Source organism: Oncorhynchus kisutch, linkage group LG16, assembly GCF_002021735.2.
Source record: "Oncorhynchus kisutch isolate 150728-3 linkage group LG16, Okis_V2, whole genome shotgun sequence".
In the NCBI taxonomy this organism is placed as follows: domain Eukaryota; kingdom Metazoa; phylum Chordata; class Actinopteri; order Salmoniformes; family Salmonidae; genus Oncorhynchus; species Oncorhynchus kisutch.
The window spans coordinates 52017385-52040065 of record NC_034189.2 but is presented as its reverse complement, the minus strand read 5'-3'; the positions used below and the strand labels follow the sequence as shown (position 1 = coordinate 52040065).

Genomic DNA, 22681 nt, shown 5'->3' with positions numbered 1-22681 from the left:
GTGGCCGACGCCAGACACACAGGAAGAGACATCACAAATATCAGACACAACAGTTGGTTAACACAACAGTCATAGGTTGAGCAGAAATAGCACCCTATTCCATATACTATAGTGTACTGAAATAGAACCCTATTCCATATACTATAGTGTACTGAAATAGCACCCTATTCCATATACTATAGTGTACTGAAATAGCACCCAATTCCATATACTATAGTATATTGAAATAGCACCCTATTCCATATACTATAGTGTACTGAAATAGCACTCTATTCCATATAATATAGTGTACTGAAATAGTACCCTATTCCCCTTAGGTTCTGGTCAAAAGTAGCACACTATCTAGGGCAACTAGATTCAGCTGCAGGGCGACTTTTGTTGGAGCTAATTGGTTGAGGGGCTGGAAAATAATGATAATAATTTTTACACTGCAAATTGACCACAACTAAGCCCCAAAAGAGATCGTATTTGAAAAGAACAGTAATTTCATACATTGATTACATTGAGACAACATCACATATTTCTATTTCTTTATTTGTGTAAATACTTGGGAGCAGATTTTAGCTGAATTGCTGCTGATTTGAAAGTTTTCTTCTTTTGGGGGGGGGGGGTGGCAGGATGGAGCAGGATGCCGTTCCAGACTGAGTGGAGCCCCCAGGTGATCCATATCAGGGGTTCTCAACCCCCCCCCCCCGCATGCACCACATCTATTTCTATGGGCACAAGCTCTGTTCATGACACAAACTGTTCACACCCTTCTTGTTGGTGGAGAGAATTTTGCAGGTTTCTGTAATTCTATACATTTTGTCATGGGGTCAGAAGATCATTTAACAGTTTTAAAGCTAATTTTATTGCAATTCTATTAATTTTGCCATGTCTAATGTGTATTCATGTTATATTTCAGTGACTAAAAACATACAACAATATCTATGGGCTATAAACTTTAGCTAACATGGGCTAGTTGAGCTGGATATTTCTGATAAGTTATAAATAGCTCTCTAAGTTATGTAATGACGAACATGATAAGAGGAACTGATGATGTACTACCCAAATTTGACCCAGTTTGGGAACCACTGGTCTATATCACACTGTACCTATATCATCCAAATCCAGACAGTGGTCTATATCATCCTGTACCTATATCATCCACATCCAGACAGTGGTCTATATCACCCTGTACCTATATCAGCTACATCCAGACAGTGGTCTATATCACCCTGTACCTATATCAGCCCCATCCGGACAGTGGTCTATATCACCCTGTATCTATATCAGCCCCATCCTGACAGTGAACTATATCACCCTGTACCTATATCAGCCCCATCCAGAAAGTGAACTATATCACCCTGTACCTATATCATCAGCCACACCCAGACAGTGATTTATATCTCGCTGTACCTATATCAGCCACGTCCAGACAGTGGTCCTTGGAGCTGAACACTCCGTGGGAGGTCCTGGCCATCACGTTCATGCAGTATATGGTCCAGATGGATGTGTGGCCGCTGTCAAAGTGACAACTGTTGGGGCCGCCCGTTACATAGTCTGGACACTCACGCCTCGGCCCCTTTCTGTGACAAACAACAAAGGAATGATATGGTCAATTCAATTAATCTCAACTCATTTATTTAAGTGAAGATGGTCTCTTAGAGTACATTGTTACTACACTACACTACACTATATATATATATATATATATATATATATATATATATATATATATATATATATATATAGTATATCGTACATGGTGTGTATATATATATACAGTATATAAAGCCTGGTGTGTGTATATATACAGTATATAAAGCCTGGTGTGTGTATATATATATAGTATATAGTACCTGGTGTGTGTATATATACAGTATATAAAGCCTGGTGTGTATGTATACAGTATATAGTACCCGGTGTGTGTATATATACAGTATATAGTACCTGGTGTGTGTATATATACAGTATATAGTACCTGGTGTGTGTATATATACAGTATATAGTACCTGGTGTGTGTATATACAGTGCCTTTGGAAAGTATTCAGACCCCTTGTCTTTTTCCACATTTTGTTACGTTACAGCCTTGTTCTTAAATTGATTAAATAAAAAAAATCCCTCAGCAATCTACACACAATACACCATAATCACAAATATATGCACATTCATAAAAAACAAAACAGAAATACCTTATTAACATAAGTATTCAGACCCTTTGCTACGAGACTCGAAATTGAGCTCAGGTGCATCCAGTTTCCATTGATCGTCCTTGAGATGTTTCTACAACTTGATTGGAGTCCACTTGTGAAAAATTCAATTGATTGGACATGATTTGGAAAGGCGCACACCTGTCTATATAAGGTCCCACAGTTGCCAGTGCATGTCAGAGCAAAAGCCATGATGTCTAAGGAATTGTCTGTAGAGCTTCGAGACAGGATGCGTCGAGGCACAGATCTGGGGAAGGGTACCAAAACAGTTATGCAGCAATGAAGGTCCCCAAGAACACAGTGGCCTCCATCGTTCTGAAATGGAAGAAGTATGGAACCACAAAGACTTTTTCTAGAGCTGGCCGCCCAGCCAAACTGAGCAATCGGGGGAGAAGGGCCTTGGTCTGGGAGGTGACCAAGAACCCAATGGTTACTCTGAATGAGCTCCAGAGTTCCTCTGTGGAGATGGGAGAACCTTCCAGAAGGATAACCATCTCTGCAGCACTCCACCAATCAGGCCTTTATGGTAGAGTGGACAGACGGAAGTCACTCCACCGTAAAAGACACATGACAGCCAGCTTGGAGTTTGCCAAAAGGCACCTAAAGGACTCTCAGACCATAAGAAACAAGATTCTCTGGTCTGATGAAACCAAGATTGAACTCTTTGGCCTGAATGTCATGCGTCAAGTCTGGAGGAAACCTGGCATCACTCCTACGCTGAAGCATGGTGGTGGCAGCATCATGCTGCTGGGATGTTTTTCAGCGGCAGCGACTGGGAGACAAGTCAGGATTGAGGGAAAGGTGAACAGAGCAAAGTACAGAGAGATCCTTTATGAAAACCTGCTCCAGAGCACTCAGGACCTCAAACCGGGACAAAGATTCACCTTCCAACAAGACAACGACCCTAAGCACAATGCAGGAGTGGCTTTGGGGACAAGTCTCTGAATGTCCTTTAGAGGCCCAGCCAGATCCCAGACCTGAACCTGATCTAACATCTCTGGAGAGACCTGAAAATAGCTGTGTTTTCACTTTGTCATTATGGGGTATTGTGTGTAGATTGAGCAGGATTAAATTTTTTTAAATCCATTTTAGAATAAGGCTGTAACTTAATAAAATGTGGATCAAGGGTTCTGAATACAAATGCATTGTACAGTAATAGTATGTACTCTAAGGAGTAGGTGAGGCTGTAGGTGATGTTGTCGTCACTCTCGGAGTTGTGGTCAAGGGGATGCCACCAGCAGGTGAAGACCTCCATGTTGGGCGAGCGGCAGTAGTAGATGTGGGGCTGGTTCGTCACGGCAACAACACCTGGGGGATAAAACGAGAGGTTAATGACTCTAACCATCTCTATGGATATCTGCATTCACTGTCGTTTCTTTTCTAACAGACTGATATATTTTTCTATGCACTGTTCTGGTGAATACACGGCTCAACAATTTATAAACATGAAGAAATACATGCCAAAATCATTCAGCTATCAAAATAATCCATATTATAAAACATCAGCCTCTTAACATTTCACCGGGCCTCTCAGGTGCCCTGGTTGTCAGGGAAACTCAAATCCGGTTTCATGACATTTGGGTGAACGCTAAAAATGGTGAATCCGTTAACCATTTGTCACGACTCCTACCGAAGGTGGCTCCCCTTCCTGTTCGGGTGGCGCTCGGCGGTCATCGTCACCGGCCTACTAGCTGCCACTGATAATTTTCTCCCCCTCCTTGTCTGTTTATTATTTACACCTGTGTTTAGTTAGGCTAATTACCTGGGCTTTATTATCCAGCCGGCCCGCCTGCCGGGTGTGCGCGATTGTTTTATGTGTACTCGTGTACACGCCTGTAAGTCACGGTTGTTCGTGTACGTGTGTTATTCGGGACTGTTTAGTTCCCCTGTGTTTTGGGGCATTTGTTTGAGTGGCGTCGTTTCAAATGTGTGGTGATTAAAGAAGTAGCGCTACTCTGAACTCTCTGTTTCCTGTGTCTGACTTCTTCCTCCACTACACCCCGGGCATTACACCACTATAGAATCTCATCAAAGGGTGAGGTGAGTTTGTCTGGATGGTGATGCGGGAACAACCCCATGTGATACAAACTAGTTTGAACACTAGTGTTTTGTGAAGTTATTTTCTTCTTATGTCATTGAACCCGAAACAGAGATCTCATATGTTTGAAACAGTTGTAAAGCATAGCACACACACTGAAGGAGGGGCACACACACACACACACTCCCTGCTGTGGATGTGCATCCAGGTAACATCTGTTGAGAGACTTATAATGAGGTGAGGTCACTAGAGTGAACAGGTCTTGACCTACCCATTGTCTAATGACTGACTGAGATTACTGGTCCACTGAGAAGTATTACTACATACTGTACTTCTTAATGGACCAGTAATCTCAGTCAGTCAGCAAATTAAACAAAAGCAAAGAATCTTGTCAATGGATTTTTTTCAGAATCACAAATCCTACTAGGAAAACAGGACCACTCTGGAAACTGGCCTTATAGACTACATGTGACAGGCATATATAACAGTGCAGACACTGTGCTGTACTTTAGATAGATATGACATTGGCAGTTTCCTATTCATAGGCGCTTGGCAGTGTTTGAGGCACACGAACAGTGCATTCAGAAAGTATTCAGACCCCTTCCCCTTTTCCACATTTTGTTATGTTATAGCCTATAGCTTCAGATTAGGAGTTGACAGTAACTGAATCATCAGACAGTTAAGAGTCCCTACCGGGGGTAGATTTGACTGGGACGCAGAGTAGGACAGGGGTGCTCCACTTGCTCCAGAGGCCGTTGTTGCGGGAACGGCATCTCACCCTGACAATGTACTCTCCTACCGGCAGATCCAGCAGCTCCAGACAAGGCTCTCTCAGCAAGCCCTTCACCTGGAGACACACAGGGGGCGATAGTGAGCTGTCAGTAGCAGTTACAGTACACATACTTCATTTAGCAGATGCTCTTATCCAGAGCAATTTACAGTAATGAGTACATACATTTTCATACATTTTTCATACTGGTCCCCCATGGGAATCAAACCCACAACCCTGGCGTTGCAAGCACCATGCTCTACCAACTGAGCTACACGGGATAGAGGTGACAGAAGGTGATGAGTAGTGTGATACTGGTTAAAGTGACAGTTTAAAAAATCCGATGCTGTTGAAATAATATGGTACTGTTTAAAAAATATCTTTCACCGTTCAACCAGACTAAACCATGAAGCCATAGAGAGCTGCTGCGTTTCTGTTTGTTTCTATTCTTTCTCTTCTCTCATCTGACAAAGAGGCAGGATCATCGGTCGTAACGTGGGTAACAGACAAACTCCCGGTTTAACTGTGAAATAAGCACATCTTCCTCTTAAAGAATCAATCAAGGACATGACATGCTTTCCACGTCACACGCTTAACACCCTCAAATGGTGATGATAAACACTGCACCAACACCCCTCCCTCTCTCTCTGTCCCTCTGTCTCTCTCTCTCTCTTTCCCCCGCTCTCTTTCCCCCTCTACCTCTCTCTCTCTCTTTCCCCCTCTACCTCTCTCTCTCTCTTTCCCCCTCTACCTCTCTCTCTCTCTTTCCCCCTCTACCTCTACCTCTCTCTCTCTCTCTCTCTCTCTCTCTCTCTCTCTCTCTCTCTCTCTCTCTCTCTCTCTCTCTCTCTCTCTCTCTCTCTCTCTCTCTCTCTCTCTCTCTCTCTCTCTCTCTCTCTCTCTCTCTCTCTCTCTCTCTCTCTCTCTCTCTCTCTCTCTCTCTCTCTCTCTCTCTCTCTCTCTCTCTCTCTACCTTCCAGTTGTTGGGCTCGGCGATGCGTCGGTACTGCAGCTCGAAGACCAGGGTGATCCAACCGTACTGGATGTGGGAGGGATTGGGGTAAACCCAGGACACCATGGCGGTGCGGCCAGCTTCCTCCTCCGTCTCGTTCAACAGGGTGTAGGTCAAGTTAACCGGAGCCTCTGTCTCCACTGCAGACAGACAGACAAGAAAACTGCATGGCGTGGGCTTGTTACGGTTATATGCTTCACAGGGAGTGAAGAAGAGCTAGAACGTAAATAGAGAAACAATGAGATGGGAGGATGGTGAAAGTAAAAGACCTAGACTGGCAGTCAGGGGGAGGGGAGAATACACAATGAACAGCAAACAGGATGTGGAGGGACAACAGAGACAACAAGCAACATGCTGAGGTAATGGTACATGAATGGGGTTATCTTTTATAATGAACATGTAGAAAGGCCAGTTGGAAGGGGTTTCAGAGTAAGAAGGGGAAGCTGAATAGGTTCTGAATGACACATCTCTATTGTTACCGTGAGAAAAAGCCTAGAGCCTGGAGAGGAACCCTTCTATTTTCCTTCACATGTGTTACTATTCTCTGTGTATACAGAAGCACAATGTAGACACAAGTGATGACTGTTTGCAATGTGCATAGAGTATTGAACATGCACATGCACGTGTACACAAACACACACACACACACACACACAAATCAGGGTGCTCTATCCATCGGCTTTGGGAGTGCACTCACTGATGGAGAAGTAAGGGGGACAGAATGTATCTGATGGGATTAGATGTGCCCTGCTGGGAGGGGACTAACTCCCATTGGACTGTGTTGAAATGAGGAGGAGCTGACGTCACACAAACAGGGAGAGGAGGCGTGGCCGACGCCAGACACACAGGAAGAGACATCACAAATATCAGACACAACAGTCATAGGTTGAGCCGAAATAGCACCCTATTCCATATACTATAGTGTACTGAAATAGCACCCTATTCCCCTTAGGTTCTGGTCAAACGTAGCACACTATCTAGGGCAACTTGATTCAGCTGCGGGGCAACTTTTGTTGGAGCTAATTGGTTGAGGGGCTGGAAAATAATGATAATAATTTTTACACTGCAAATTGACCACAACTAAGCCCCAAAAGAGATCTTATTTGAAAAGAACAGTAATTTCATACATGGATTACATTGAGACAACATCACATATTTCTATTTCTTTATTTGTGTAAATACTTGGGAGCAGATTCCTAAATTAAACTCAATTTTAGCTGAATTGCTGCTGATTTGACAGTTTTCTTCTTTTGGGGGGGGGGGGGGGGGGGGGGGGCAAGAGAAATCACTAGCCAGATGGTTTTTGATCTCGGGAGCAGGATGCCGTTCCAGACTGAGTGGAGCCCTCAGGTGATCCATATCAGGGGTTCCCAAACCGTTCCCCCATTCCAGCATTGGGGAACAGCCTGCACCTCCCCTCCCCCCACCCCTCGCATGCGCATCATCTATTTCTATGGGCACAAGCTCTGTTCATGACACAAACTGTTCACACCCTTCTTGTTGGTGGAGAGAATTTTGCAGGTTTCTGTAATTCTACACATTTTGTCATGGGGTGCAAAGAACATTTAGCAGTTTAAAGCTAATTTTATTGCAATTATATTCATTTTGCCATGTCTAATGTGTATTCATGTTATATTTGAGTGACTAAAAACATACAACAATATCTATGGGCTAAAAAACTAAGAAAATAAACTAGAGCAAACATGGGCTAGTTGAGCTGGATATTTCTGACAAGTTATAAATAGCTCTCTAAGTTATGTAATGACGAACATGATAAGAGGAACTGATGATGTACTACCCAAATTTGACCCAGTTTGGGAACCACTGGTCTATATCACACTGTACCTATATCATCCAAATCCAGACAGTGGTCTATATCATCCTGTACCTATATCATCCACATCCAGACAGTGGTCTATATCACCCTGTACCTATATCAGCTACATCCAGACAGTGGTCTATATCACCCTGTACCTATATCAGCCCCATCCAGACAGTGGTCTATATCACCCTGTATCTATATCAGCCCCATCCTGACAGTGAACTATATCACCCTGTACCTATATCAGCCCCATCCAGACAGTGGTCTATTATCACCCTGTACCTATATCAGCCACATCTGGACAGTGGTCTATTTCACTCTGTACCTATATCATCAGCCACACCCAGAAAGTGATTTATCTCTCCCTGTACCTATATCAGCCACGTCCAGACAGTGGTCTATATCTCCCTGTACCTAAATCATCAGCCACACCCAGACAGTGATTTATATCTCCCTGTACCTATATCAGCCATGTCCAGACAGTGGTCCTTGGAGCTGAACACTCCGTGGGAGGTCCTGGCCATCACGTTCATGCAGTATATGGTCCAGATGGATGTGTGGCCGCTGTCAAAGTGACAACTGTTGGGGCCGCCCGTTACATAGTCTGGACACTCACGCCTTGGCCCCTTTCTGTGACAAACAAGAAAGGAATGATATGGTCAATTCAATTCAATTCAACTCAACAAATTTATTATATTGTTACTACACGATGTGATAGAATGAAAATACCTGCATTTACTGGGGGAAAAAGCCTTGAAATTAAAAATGTATCTTAGAGTATTTCAAGGAGTTATTTAACGAATAAAGGATTTTATCCTCTACCAATACTGCAACAAGAAGAGTACAAGGTGTGTACTGTGTATATGCAGTGCCTTGCAAAGTATTCGGCCCCCTTGAACTTTGCGACCTTTTGCCACATTTCAGGCTTCAAACATAAAGATATAAAACTGTATTTTTTTGTGAAGAATCAACAACAAGTGGGACACAATCATGAAGTGGAACAACATTTATTGGATATTTCAAACTTTTTTAACAAATCAAAAATGGAAAAATTGGGCGTGCAAAATTATTCAGCCCCCTTAAGTTAATACTTTGTAGCGCCACCTTTTGCTGCGATTACAGCTGTAAGTCGCTTGGGGTATGTCTCTATCAGTTTTGCACATCGAGATACTGAAATTGTTTCCCATTCCTCCTTGCAAAACAGCTCGAGCTCAGTGAGGTTGGATGGAGAGCATTTGTGAACAGCAGTTTTCAGTTCTTTCCACAGATTCTCGATTGGATTCAGGTCTTGACTTTGACTTGGTCTCTAACACCTGGATATGGTTATTTTTGAACCATTCCATTGTAGATTTTGCTTTATGTTTTGGATCATTGTCTTGTTGGAAGACAAATCTCCGTCCCAGTCTCAGGTCTTTTGCAGACTCCATCAGGTTTTCTTCCAGAATGGTCCTGTATTTGGCTCCATCCATCTTCCCATCAATTTTAACCATCTTCCCTGTCCCTGCTGAAGAAAAGCAGGCCCAAACCATGATGCTGCCACCACCATGTTTGACAGTGGGGATGGTGTGTTCAGGGTGATGAGCTGTGTTGCTTTTACGCCAAACATAACGTTTTGCATTGTTGCGTTTTGGTTTCATCTGACCAGAGCACCTTCTTCCACATGTTTGGTGTGTCTCCCAGGTGGCTTGTGGCAAACTTTAAACAACACTTTTTATGGATATCTTTAAGAAATGGCTTTCTTCTTGCCACTCTTCCATAAAGGCCAGATTTGTGCAATATATGACTGATTGTTGTCCTATGGACAGAGTCTCCCACCTCAGCTGTAGATCTCTGCAGTTCATCCAGAGTGATCATGGGCCTCTTGGCTGCATCTCTGATCAGTCTTCTCCTTGTATGAGCTGAAAGTTTAGAGGGACGGCCAGGTCTTGGTAGATTTGCCGTGGTCTGATACTCCTTCCATTTCAATATTATCGCTTGCACAGTTGGTTTCATGCATGTCAACATCAGAAGCCTCCTCCCTAAGTTTGTCTTACTCACTGCTTTAGCACACTCTGCTAACCCGGATGTCCTTGCTGTGTCTGAATCCTGGCTCAGGAAGGCCACCAAAAATTCAGAGATCTCCATACCCAACTATAACATCTTCCGTCAAGATAGAACTGCCAAAGGGGGAGGAGTTGCAGTTTACTGCAGAGATAGCCTGCAAAGTAATGTCATACTTTCCAGGTCCATACCCAAACAGTTCGAACTACTAATTTTGAAAATTACTCTCTCCAGAAATAAGTCTCTCACGGTTGCCGCCTGCTACCGACGCCCCTCAGCTCCCAGCTGTGCCCTGGACACCATTTGTGAATTGATCGCCCCCCATCTAGCTTCAGAGTTTGTTCTGTTGGGTGACCTAAACTGGGATATGCTTAACACCCCGCCAGTCCTACAATCTAAGCTAGATGCCCTCAATCTCACACAAATCATCAAGGAACCCACCAGGTACAACCCTAACTCTGTAAACAAGGGCACCCTCATAGACGTCATCCTGACCAACTGGCCCTCCAAATACACCTCCGCTGTCTTCAACCAGGATCTCAGCGATCACTGCCTCATTGCCTGTATCCGCTACGGAGCCGCAGTCAAACGACCACCCCTCATCACTGTCAAACGCTCCCTAAAACACTTCTGTGAGCAGGCCTTTCTAATCGACCTGGCCCAGGTATCCTGGAAGGACATTGACCTCATCCCGTCAGTTGAGGATGCCTGGTCATTCTTTAAAAGTAACTTCCTCACCATTTTAGATAAGCATGCTCCGTTCAAAAAATGCAGAACTAAGAACAGATACAGCCCTTGGTTCACCCCAGACCTGACTGCCCTCGACCAGCACAAAAACATCCAGTGGCGGACTGCAATAGCATCGAATAGTCCCCGTGATATGCAACTGTTCAGGGAAGTCCGGAACCAATACACGCAGTCAGTCAGGAAAGCTAAGGTCAGCTTCTTCAGGCAGAAGTTTGCATCCTGTAGCTCCAACTCCAAAAAGTTCTGGGACACTGTGAAGTCCATGGAGAACAAGAGCACCTCCTCCCAGCTGCCCACTGCACTGAGGCTAGGTAACACGGTCACCACTGATAAATCCATGATTATCGAAAACTTCAATAAGCATTTCTCAACGGCTGGCCATGCCTTCCACCTGGCTACTTCAACCTCGGCCAACAGCTCCGCCCCCCCCCGCAGCTCCTCGCCCAAGCCTCTCCAGGTTCTCCTTTACCCAAATCCAGATAGCAGATGTTCTGAAAGAGCTGCAAAACCTGGACCCGTACAAATCAGCTGGGCTTGACAATCTGGACCCTCTATTTCTGAAACTATCTGCCACCATTGTCGCAACCCCTATTACCAGCCTGTTCAACCTCTCTTTCATCTCGTCTGAGATCCCCAAGGATTGGAAAGCTGCCGCAGTCATCCCCCTCTTCAAAGGGGGAGACACCCTGGACCCAAACTGTTACAGACCTATATCCATCCTGCCCTGCCTATCTAAGATCTTCGAAAGCCAAGTCAACAAACAGGTCACTGACCATCTCGAATCCCACCGTACCTTCTCCGCTGTGCAATCTGGTTTCCGAGCCGGTCATGGGTGCACCTCAGCCACACTCAAGGTACTAAACGATATCATAACCGCCATCGATAAAAGACAGTACTGTGCAGCCGTCTTCATCGACCTTGCCAAGGCTTTCGACTCTGTCAATCACCATATTCTTATCGGCAGACTCATTAGCCTCGGTTTTTCGGATGACTGCCTTGCCTGGTTCACCAATTACTTTGCAGACAGAGTTCAGTGTGTCAAATCGGAGGGCATGCTGTCCGGTCCTCTGGCAGTCTCTATGGGGGTGCCACAGGGTTCAATTCTCGGGCCGACTCTTTTCTCTGTGTATATCAATGATGTTGCTCTTGCTGCGGGCGATTCCCTGATCCACCTCTACGCAGACGACACCATTCTATATACTTTCGGCCCGTCTTTGGACACTGTGCTATCTAACCTCCAAACAAGCTTCAATGCCATACAACACTCCTTCTGTGGCCTCCAACTGCTCTTAAACGCTAGTAAAACCAAATGCATGCTTTTCAACCGGTCACTGCCTGCACCTGCATGCCCGACTAGCATCACCACCCTGGATGGTTCCGACCTAGAATATGTGGACGTCTATAAGTACCTAGGTGTCTGGCTAGACTGCAAACTCTCCTTCCAGACTCATATCAATTCCGCAACAAAGCCTCCTTCACTCACGCCGCCAAGCTTACCCTAGTAAAACTGACTATCCTACCGATCCTCGACTTCGGCGATGTCATCTACAAAATGGCTTCCAACACTCTACTCAGCAAACTGGATGCAATCTATCACAGTGCCATCCGTTTTGTCACTAAAGCACCTTATACCACCCACCACTGCGACTTGTATGCTCTAGTCGGCTGGCCCTCGCTACATATTCGTCGCCAGACCCACTGGCTCCAGGTCATCTACAAGTCCATGCTAGGTAAAGCTCCGCCTTATCTCAGCTCACTGGTCACGATGGCAACACCCATCCGTAGCACGCGCTCCAGCAGGTGTATCTCACTGATCATCCCTAAAGCCAACACCTCATTTGGCCGCCTTTCGTTCCAGTACTCTGCTGCCTGTGACTGGAACGAATTGCAAAAATCGCTGAAGTTGGAGACTTTTATCTCCCTCACCAACTTCAAACATCAGCTATCTGAGCAGCTAACCGATCGCTGCAGCTGTACATAGTCTATTGGTAAATAGCCCACCCTTTTCACCTACCTCATCCCCATACTGTTTTTATTTATTTACTTTTCTGCTCTTCTGCACACCAATATCTCTACCTGTACATGACCATCTGATCATTTATCACTCCAGTGTTAATCTGCAAAATTGTAATTATTTGCCTACCTCCTCATGCCTTTTGCACACATTGTATATAGACCCCCCCTTTGTTTTCTACTGTGTTATTGACTTGTTAATTGTTTACTCCATGTGTAACTTTTTGTTGTCTGCTCACACTGCTATGCTTTATCTTGGCCAGGTCGCAGTTGCAAATGAGAACTTGTTCTCAACTAGCCTACCTGGTTAAATAAAGGTGTTCTCAACTAGCCTACCTGGTTAAATAAAGGTGAAATAAAAAAATATTTAAAAAAAACAGTGCTCCTTGGGATGTTTAAAGCTTGGAATCTTTTTGTATCCAAATCCGGCTTTAAACTTCTTCACAACAGTATCTCGGACCTGCCTGGTGTGTTCCTTGTTCTTCATGATGCTCTCTGCGCTTTTAACGGACCTCTGAGACTATCACAGTGCAGGTGCATTCATACGGAGACTTGATTACACACAGGTGGATTGTATTTATCATCATTAGTCATTTAGGTCAACATTGGATCATTCAGAGATCCTCACTGAACTTCTGGAGTGAGTTTGCTGCACTGAAAGTAAAGGGGCTGAATAATTTTGCACGCCCAATTTTTCAGTTTTTGATTTGTTAAAAAAGTTTGAAATATCCAATAAATGTCGTTCCACTTCATGATTGTGTCCCACTTGTTGTTGATTCTTCACAAAAAAATACAGTTTTATATCTTTATGTTTGAAGCCTGAAATGTGGCAAAAGTTCGCAAAGTTCAAGGGGGCCGAATACTTTCGCAAGGCACTGTATATAGTATATCGTACATGGTGTGTATATATATAGTATATAGTACCTGGTGTGTGTATATATACAGTATATAGTCTCTGGTGTGTGTATATACAGTGCCTTCGGAAAGTATTCAGACCCCTTGTCTTTTTCCACACTTTGTTACGTTACAGCCTTATTATTAAATTGTTTAAATAAAAAAATCCCTCAGCAATCTACACACAATACACCATAATCACAAATATATGCACATTCATAAAAAACAAAACAGAAATACCTTATTAACATAAGTATTCAGAACCTTTGCTACGAGACTCGAAATTGAGCTCAGGTGCATCCTGTTTCCATTGATCGTCCTTGAGATGTTTCTACAACTTGATTGGAGTCCACTTGTGGTAAATTCAATTGATTGGACATGATTTGGAAAGGCACACACCTGTCTATATAAGGTCCCACAGTTGCCAGTGCATGTCAGAGCAAAAGCCATGATGTCTAAGGAGTTGTCTGTAGAGCTTCGAGACAGGAATGCGTCGAGGCACAGATCTGGGGAAGGGTACCAAAACAGTTATGCAGCAATGAAGGTCCCCAAGAACACAATGGCCTCCATCGTTCTGAAATGGAAGAAGTATGGAACCACAAAGACTTTTTCTAGAGCTGTCCGCCCAGCCAAACTGAGCAATCGCGGTAGAAGGGCCTTGGTCTGGGAGGTGACCAAGAACCCAATGGTTACTCTGAAAGAGCTCCAGAGTTCCTCTGTGGAGATGGGAGAAAATTCCAGAAGGACAACCATCTCTGCAGCACTCCACCAATCAGGCCTTTATGGTAGAGTGGACAGACGGAAGTCACTCCACAGTAAAAGGCACATGACAGTCTGCTTGGAGTTTGCCAAAAGCCATATAAAGGACTCAGACCATAAGAAACAAGATTCTCAGGTCTGATGAAACCAAGATTGAACTCTTTGGCCTTGAATGACATGTGTCACGTCTGGAGGAAACCTGGCATCACTCCTACGCTGAAGCATGGTGGTGGCAGCATCATGCTGCGGGGATGTTTTTCAGCGGCAGCGACTGGGAGACAAGTCAGGATTGAGGGAAAGATGAACAGAGCAAAGTACAGAGAGATCCTTGATGAAAACCTGCTCCAGAGCACTCAGGACCTCAAACCGGGACAAAGATTCACCTTCCAACAAGACAACGACCCTAAGCACAATGCAGGAGTGGCTTTGGGGACAAGTCTCTGAATGTCCTTTAGAGGCCCAGCCAGATCCCGGACCTGAACCCGATCTATCATCTCTGGAGAGACCTGAAAATAACTGTGTTTTTCGCTTTGTCATTATGGGGTATTGTGTGTAGATTGAGCAGGATTTTAAAAAATGTAATCCATTTTAGAATAAGGCTGTAACTTAATAAAATGTGGATCAAGGGGTCTGAATACAAATGCATTGTACAGTAATAGTATGTACTCTAAGGAGTAGGTGAGGCTGTAGGTGATGTTGTCGTCACTCTCGGAGTTGTGGTCAAGGGGATGCCACCAGCAGGTGAAGACCTCCATGTTGGGCGAGTGGCAGTAGTAGATGTGGGGCCGGGTCGTCACGGCAACAGCACCTGGGGGATAAAACGAGAGCTTAATGACTCTAACCATCTCTATGGATATCTGCATTCACTGTCGTTTCTTTTCTAACAGACTGATATATTTTTCTATGCACTGTTCTGGTGAATACACGGATCAACAATTTATAAACATGAAGAAATACATGCCAAAATCATTCAGCTATCAAAATAATCCATATTATAAAACATCAGCCTCTTAACATTTCACCGGGCCTCTCAGGTGCCTTGGTTGTCAGGGAAACTCAAATCCAGGTTCATGACATTTGGGTGAACGCTAATAACTCTTAATCCGTTAACCATTATAGAAGCTCACAAAGGGTGAGGTGAGTTTGTCTGGATGGTGATGCGGGAACAACCCCATGTGATACAAACTAGTTTGAACACTAGTGTTATTTTCTTCTTATGTCATTGAACTCGAAACAGAGATCTCATATGTTTGAAAACAAACAGTTGTAAAGCATAGCACACACACTGAAGGGGGGGTCCAGTTGCACCAAAAACAAGTTGAAGCTAATATACAGGTTGGTCTTACGACTCTTGTTGAGAGCAGCAGCTGGTAGGAAACTGAACTGAACCCCAAATCAAACAGCAGGACCTCGTGAGAAGGATTACATCTCCAACAGTGACACTCAGGCTGACTGGAACAAACAGTTACTGTTTAAATCCATTTATTTCCCTGAAGAAGCACATTATGTAACTTACAGTGACATGGACACTTATGATTTAAACATTGTATAGACAGTACCTTTTGCTTTAATGGTTAACCCATGATATGTTTTATAAGGCTAATAAACATGACCGTCTTGAATAAGGCTGTTCAATTGACAGTTAATGTTCTATGTATTTCCTATGTCAGGAAATACAGTGTTTCTGAGGCAGTATGGTAGTGACAGACTGACTGTCACACACACACACACACACACACACACACACACACACACACACACACACACACACACACACACACACACACACACACACACACACACACACACACACACACACACACACACACACACACACACACACACTCCCTGCTGTGGAGGTGCATCCAGGTAACATCTGTTGAGAGACTTATAATGAGGTGAGGTCACTAGAGAGAACAGGCCTTGACCTACCCATTGTCTAATGACTGACTGAGATTACTGGTCCACTGAGAAGTATTACTACATACTGTACTTCTTAATGGACCAGTAATCTCAGTCAGTCAGCAAATTAAACAAAAGCAAAGAATCTTGCCAAAGGATTTTTTCAGAATCACAAATCCTACTAGGAAAACAGGACCACTCTGGAAACTGGCCTTATAGACTACATGTGACAGGCATATATAACAGTACAGACACTGTGCTGTACTTTAGATAGATATGACATTGGCAGTTTCCTATTCATAGGCGCTTGGCAGTGTTTGAGGCACACGAACAGTGCATTCAGAAAGTATTCAGACCCCTTCCCCACATTTTGTCATGTTATAGCCTAATGCTTCATATTAGGAGTTGACAGTAACTGAATCATCAGACAGTTAAGAGTCCCTACCGGGGGTAGATTTGACTGGGACGCAGAGTAGGACAGGGGTGCTCCACTTGCTCCAGAGGCCGTTGTTGCGGGAACGGCATCTCACCCTGACAATGTACTCTCCTACCGGCAGATCCAGCAGCTCCAGACAAGGCTCTCTCAGCAAGCCCTTCACCTGCAGACACACAGGGGGCGATAGTGAGCTGTCAGTAGCAGTTAACAGTACACATACTTCATTTAGCAGATGCTCTTATCCAGAGCAATTTACAGTAATGAGTACATACATTTTCATACATTTTTCATACTGGTCCCCCATGGGAATCAAACCCACAACCCTGGCGTTGCAAGCACCATGCTCTACCAACTGAGCAACACGGGATAGAGGTGACAGAATGTGATGAGTAGTGTGATACTGGTTAAAGTGACAGTTTAAAAAATCCGATGCTGTTGAAATAATATGGTACTGTTTAAAAAAGATCTTTCACCGTTCAACCAGACTAAACCATGAAGCCATAGAGAGCTGCTGCGTTTCTGTTTGTTTCTATTCTTTCTCTTCTCTCATCTGACAAAGAGGCAGGATCATCGGTCGTAACGTGGGTAACAGACAAACTCCCGGTTTAACTGTGAAATAAGCACATCTTCCTCTTAAAGAATCAATCACGGACATGACATGCTTTCCACGTCACACGCTTAACACCCTCAAATGGTGATGATAAACACTGCACCAACACCCCTCCCTCTCTCTCTGTCCCTCTCCATCTCTCTCTCTCTATTTCCCCCTCTCCCTCCCTCCCTCTCGTGCGCTCTCTCTCTCTCGCACTCTCTCTCTACCCCCCCCCCCTCTCTCTTTTCCCCTCTCTCTCCCCCCTCTCTCTCTCTCCCTCTCTCTCCCCCCCCCTCTCTCTACCTTCCAGTTGTTGGGCTCGGCGATGCGTCGGTACTGCAGCTCGAAGACCAGGGTGATCCAACCGTACTGGATGTGGGAGGGATTGGGGTAAACCCAGGACACCATGGCGGTGCGGCCAGCTTCCTCCTCCGTCTCGTTCAACAGGGTGTAGGTCAAGTTAACCGGAGCCTCTGTCTCCACTGCAGACAGACAGACAGACAAGAAAACTGCATGGCGTGGGCTTGTTATGGTTGTATGCTCCACAGGGAGAGAAGAAGAGCTAGAACGTAAATAGAGAAACAATGAGATGGGAGGATGGTGAAAGGAAAAGACCTAGGCTGGCAGTCAGGGGGAGGGGAGAATACACAATGAACAGCAAACAGGATGTGAAGGGACAACAGAGACAACAAGCAACATGCTGAGGTAATGGTACGTGAATGGGGTTATCTTTTATAATGAACATGTAGAAAGGCCAGTTGGAAGGGGTTTCAGAGTAAGAAGGGGAAGCTGAATAGGTTCTGAATGACACATCTCTATTGTTACCGTGAGAAAAAGCCTAGAGCCTGGAGAGGAACCCTTCTATTTTCCTTCACATGTGTTACTATTCTCTGTGTATACAGAAGCACAATGTAGACACAAGTGATGACTGTTTGCAATGTGCATAGAGTATTGAACATTCACATGCACGTGTACACAAACACACACACACACACACACACAAACACACACACACACAAATCAGGGTGCTCTTTCCATCGGCTTTGGGAGTGCACTCACTGATGGAGAAGTAAGAGGGACAGAATGTCTCTAATGGGATCAGATATACCCTGCTGGGAGGGGAATAACTCCCATTGGACTGGGTTGAAATGAGGAAGAGATGACGTCACACAAACAGGGAGAGGAGGCGTGGCCGACGCCAGGAAGAGACATCACAAATATCAGACACAACAGTCATAGGTTGAGCCGAAATAGCACCCTATTACATATACTATAGTGTACTGAAATAGCACCCTATTACATATACTGTGCAGTCGTATTCTCTACAGCCGTATTCATCGACCTGGCCAAGGGTTTCGACTCTGTCAATCACAACATTCTTATTGGCAGACTCGACAGCCTTGGTTTCTCAAATGATTGCCTCGCCTGGTTTACCAACTACTTCTCTGATAGAATTCAGTGTGTCAAATCGGAGGGCCTGTTGTCCGGACCTCTGACAGTCTCTATAGGTGTGCCACAGGGTTCAATTTTCGGGCCGACTCTCTTTTCTGTATACATCAATGATGTTGCTGTCACGTTCTGACCTTTATTTCCTTTGTTTTGTCATTATTTAGTATGGTCAGGGCGTGAGTTGGGGTGGGAAGTCTATGTTTGTTTTTCTATGATTTGGGTATTTCTATGTCTCGGCCTAGTATGGTTCTCAATCAGAGGCAGGTGTCATTAGTTGTCTCTGATTGAGAATCATCCTTAGGTAGACTGGGTTGCACTGTTTGTTTGTGGGTGAATGTCTATGTTGATGGCTTGTTTTAGCGCAGCTCTCATTAGCGTCACGGTTGTTATTTTGTTTACTGTTTTTGTATAGTGTTTCAGTGTTCAATGTTTTCTTTATTAAAATTTATGATGAACACATATCACGCCGCATTTTGGTCCTCCGATCCTTCTCGCCTCTCCTCTTCAGATGAAGAGGAGGACGACCGTGACAGTTGCTCTTGCTGCTGGTGATTCTCTGATCCACCTCTACGCAGACGACACCATTCTGTATACTTCTGGCCCCTCCTTGGACACTGTGTTAACTAACCTCCAGACGAGCTTCAATGCCATACAACTCTCCTTCCGTGGCCTCCAACTGCTCTTAAACGCAAGCGCATCATCTATTTCTACGGCACAAGCTCTGTTCATGACACAAACTGTTCACACCCTTCTTGTTGGTGGAGAGAATTTTGCAGGTTTCTGTAATTCTACACATTTTGTCATGGGGTGCAAAGAACATTAAGCAGTTTTAAGCTAATTTTATTGCAATTGTATTCATTTTGCCATGTCTAATGTGTATTCATGTTATATTTGAGTACAACAATATCTATGGGCTAAAAACATATAAATAAACTAGAGCAAACATGGGCTAGTTGAGCTGGATATTTCTGACAAGTTATAAATAGCTCTCTAAGTTATGTAATGACGAACATGATAAGAGGAACTGATGATGTACTACCCAAATTTGACCCAGTTTGGGAACCACTGGTCTATATCACCCTGTACCTACATCATCCACATCCAGACAGTGGTCTATATGACCCTGTACCTAAATCATCCACATTCAGACAGTGGTCTATATCACCCTGTACCTAAATCATCCACATCCAGACAGTGGTCTATATCACCCTGTACCTATATCATTCACATCCAGACAGTGGTCAATATCACCCTGTACCTGTATCAGCAACATCCAGACAGTGGTCTAAATCACCCTGTACCTATATCTTCCACATCCAGACAGGGGTCTATATCACCCTGTACCTATATCCTCCACATCCAGACAGTGGTCTATATGAACCTGTACCTAAATCATCCACATCCAGACAGTGGACTACATCACCCTGTATCTATATCAGCCACATCCAGACAGTGGCCTATATCACCCTGTACCTATATCATCCACATCCAGACAGTGGTCTATATCATCCTGTACCTATATCATCCACATCCAGACAGTGGTCTATATCACCCTGTACCTATATCAGCCACATCCAGACAGTGAACTATATCACCCTGTACCTATATCATCAGCCACACCCAGACAGTGAACTATATCACCCTGTACCTATATCATCAGCCACACCCAGACAGTGAACTATATCACCCTGTACCTATATCATCAGCCACACCCAGACAGTGATTTATATCTCCCTGTACCTATATCAGCCACTTCCAGACAGTGGTCCTTGGAGCTGAACACTCCGTGGGAGGTCCTGGCCATCACGTTCATGCAGTATATGGTCCAGATGGATGTGTGGCCGCTGTCAAAGTGACAACTGTTGGGGCCGCCCGTTACATAGTCTGGACACTCACGCCTTGGCCCCTTTCTGTGACAAACAAGAAAGGAATGATATGGTCAATTCAATTCAATTCAACTCAACTAATTTATTATATTGTTACTACACGATGTGATAGAATGAAAATACCTGCATTTACTGGGGGAAAAAGCCTTGAAATTAAAAATGAATCTTGGAGTATTTCAAGGTGTTTTACCAATCCTGCAACAAGGAGAGTACAAGGTGTGTACTGTGTATATATATATAGTATATCGTACATGGTGTGTATATATATATATAGTATATCGTACATGGTGTGTGTGTATATACAGTATATAGTACCCGGTGTGTGTATATATACAGTATATAAAGCCTGGTGTGTGTATATATACAGTATATAGTACATGGTGTGTGTATGTATACAGTATATAGTACATGGTGTGTATATATACAGTATATAGTACCCGGTGTGTGTATATATACAGTATATAGTACCTGGTGTGTGTATATATACAGTATATAGTACCTGGTGTGTATATATACAGTATATAGTACCTGGTGTGTATATATACAGTATATAGTACCCGGTGTGTGTATATATACAGTATATAGTACCTGGTGTGTGTATATATACAGTATATAGTACCTGGTGTGTGTATATATACAGTATATAGTACCTGGTGTGTATATATACAGTATATAGTACCTGGTGTGTGTATATATACAGTATATAGTACCTGGTGTGTGTATATATACAGTATATAGTACCTGGTGTGTATATATACAGTATATAGTACCTGGTGTGTGTATATATACAGTATATAGTACCTGGTGTGTGTATATATACAGTATATAGTACCTGGTGTGTGTATATATACAGTATATAGTACCTGGTGTGTGTATATACAGTATATAGTACCCGGTGTGTGTATATATACAGTATATAGTACCTGGTGTGTGTATATATACAGTATATAGTACCTGGTGTGTGTATATATACAGTATATAGTACCTGGTGTGTGTATATACAGTATATAGTACCCGGTGTGTGTATATATACAGTATATAGTACCTGGTGTGTGTATATACAGTGCCTTTGGAAAGTATTCAGACCCCTTGTTTTTTTCTACATTTTGTTATGTTACAGCCTTATTCTTAAATTGATTCAATTTTAAAAATCCCTCTGCAATCTACACACAATACACCATAATCACACATTTTTGCACATTCATAAAAAACAAAACAGAAATACCTTATTCACATAAGTATTCAGACCCTTTGCTACGAGACTCGAAATTGAGCTCAGGTGCATCCTCTTTCCATTGATCATCCTTGAGATGTTTCTACAAGTTGATTGGAGTCCACTTGTGGTTAATTCAATTGATTCGACATGATTTGGAAAGGCACACACCTGTTGATGGGGTGGGGTTATATCCTTCCTGTTTGGCCCTGTCCGGGGGTGTCCTCGGATGGGGCCACAGTGTCTCCTGACCCCTCCTGTCTCAGCCTCCAGTATTTATGCTGCAGTAGTTTATGTGTCGGGGGCTGGGGTCAGTTTGTTATATCTGGAGTACTTCTCCTGTCCTATTCGGTGTCCTGTGTGAATCTAAGTGTGCGTTCTCTAATTCTCTCCTTCTCTCTTTCTTTCTCTCTCTCGGAGGACCTGAGCCCTAGGACCATGCCCCAGGACTACCTGACATGATGACTCCTTGCTGTCCCCAGTCCACCTGGCCATGCTGCTGTTCCAGTTTCAACTGACCTGAGCCCTAGGACCATGCCCCAGGACTACCTGACATGATGACTCCTTGCTGTCCCCAGTCTACCTGGCCATGCTGCTGCTCCAGTTTCAACTTCCACCTGACTGTGCTGCTGCTCTAGTTTCAACTGTTCTGCCTTATTATTATTCGACCATGCTGGTCATTTATGAACATTGAACATCTTGACCATGTTCTGTTATAATCTCCACCCGGCACAGCCAGAAGAGGACTGGCCACCCCACATAGCCTGGTTCCTCTCTAGGTTTCTTCCTAGGTATTGGCCTTTCTAGGGAGTTTTTCCTAGCCACCGTGCTTCTCCACCTGCATTGCTTGCTGTTTGGGGTTTTAGGCTGGGTTTCTGTACAGCACTTTGAGATATCAGCTGATGTACGAAGGGCTA

At 44.0% G+C, this 22681-nt stretch overlaps 1 protein-coding gene across 1 annotated transcript in view; it reads right to left on the bottom strand.

Moving 5' to 3' along the window:
* Positions 1-22681, bottom strand: part of LOC109886330 (uncharacterized) — a 76328-nt gene that overhangs the window by 16951 nt on the left and 36696 nt on the right. The window contains exons 4-12 of the mRNA XM_031792918.1: positions 20406-20575; positions 17520-17698; positions 16634-16787; positions 14953-15094; positions 8294-8463; positions 5973-6151; positions 4924-5077; positions 3359-3500; positions 1399-1568 (exon numbers count right to left, since the gene is read on the bottom strand). Coding sequence (XP_031648778.1) covers positions 1399-1568; positions 3359-3500; positions 4924-5077; positions 5973-6151; positions 8294-8463; positions 14953-15094; positions 16634-16787; positions 17520-17698; positions 20406-20575 — 1460 coding nt within the window. The remainder of the gene's footprint in view (positions 1-1398; positions 1569-3358; positions 3501-4923; positions 5078-5972; positions 6152-8293; positions 8464-14952; positions 15095-16633; positions 16788-17519; positions 17699-20405; positions 20576-22681) is intronic.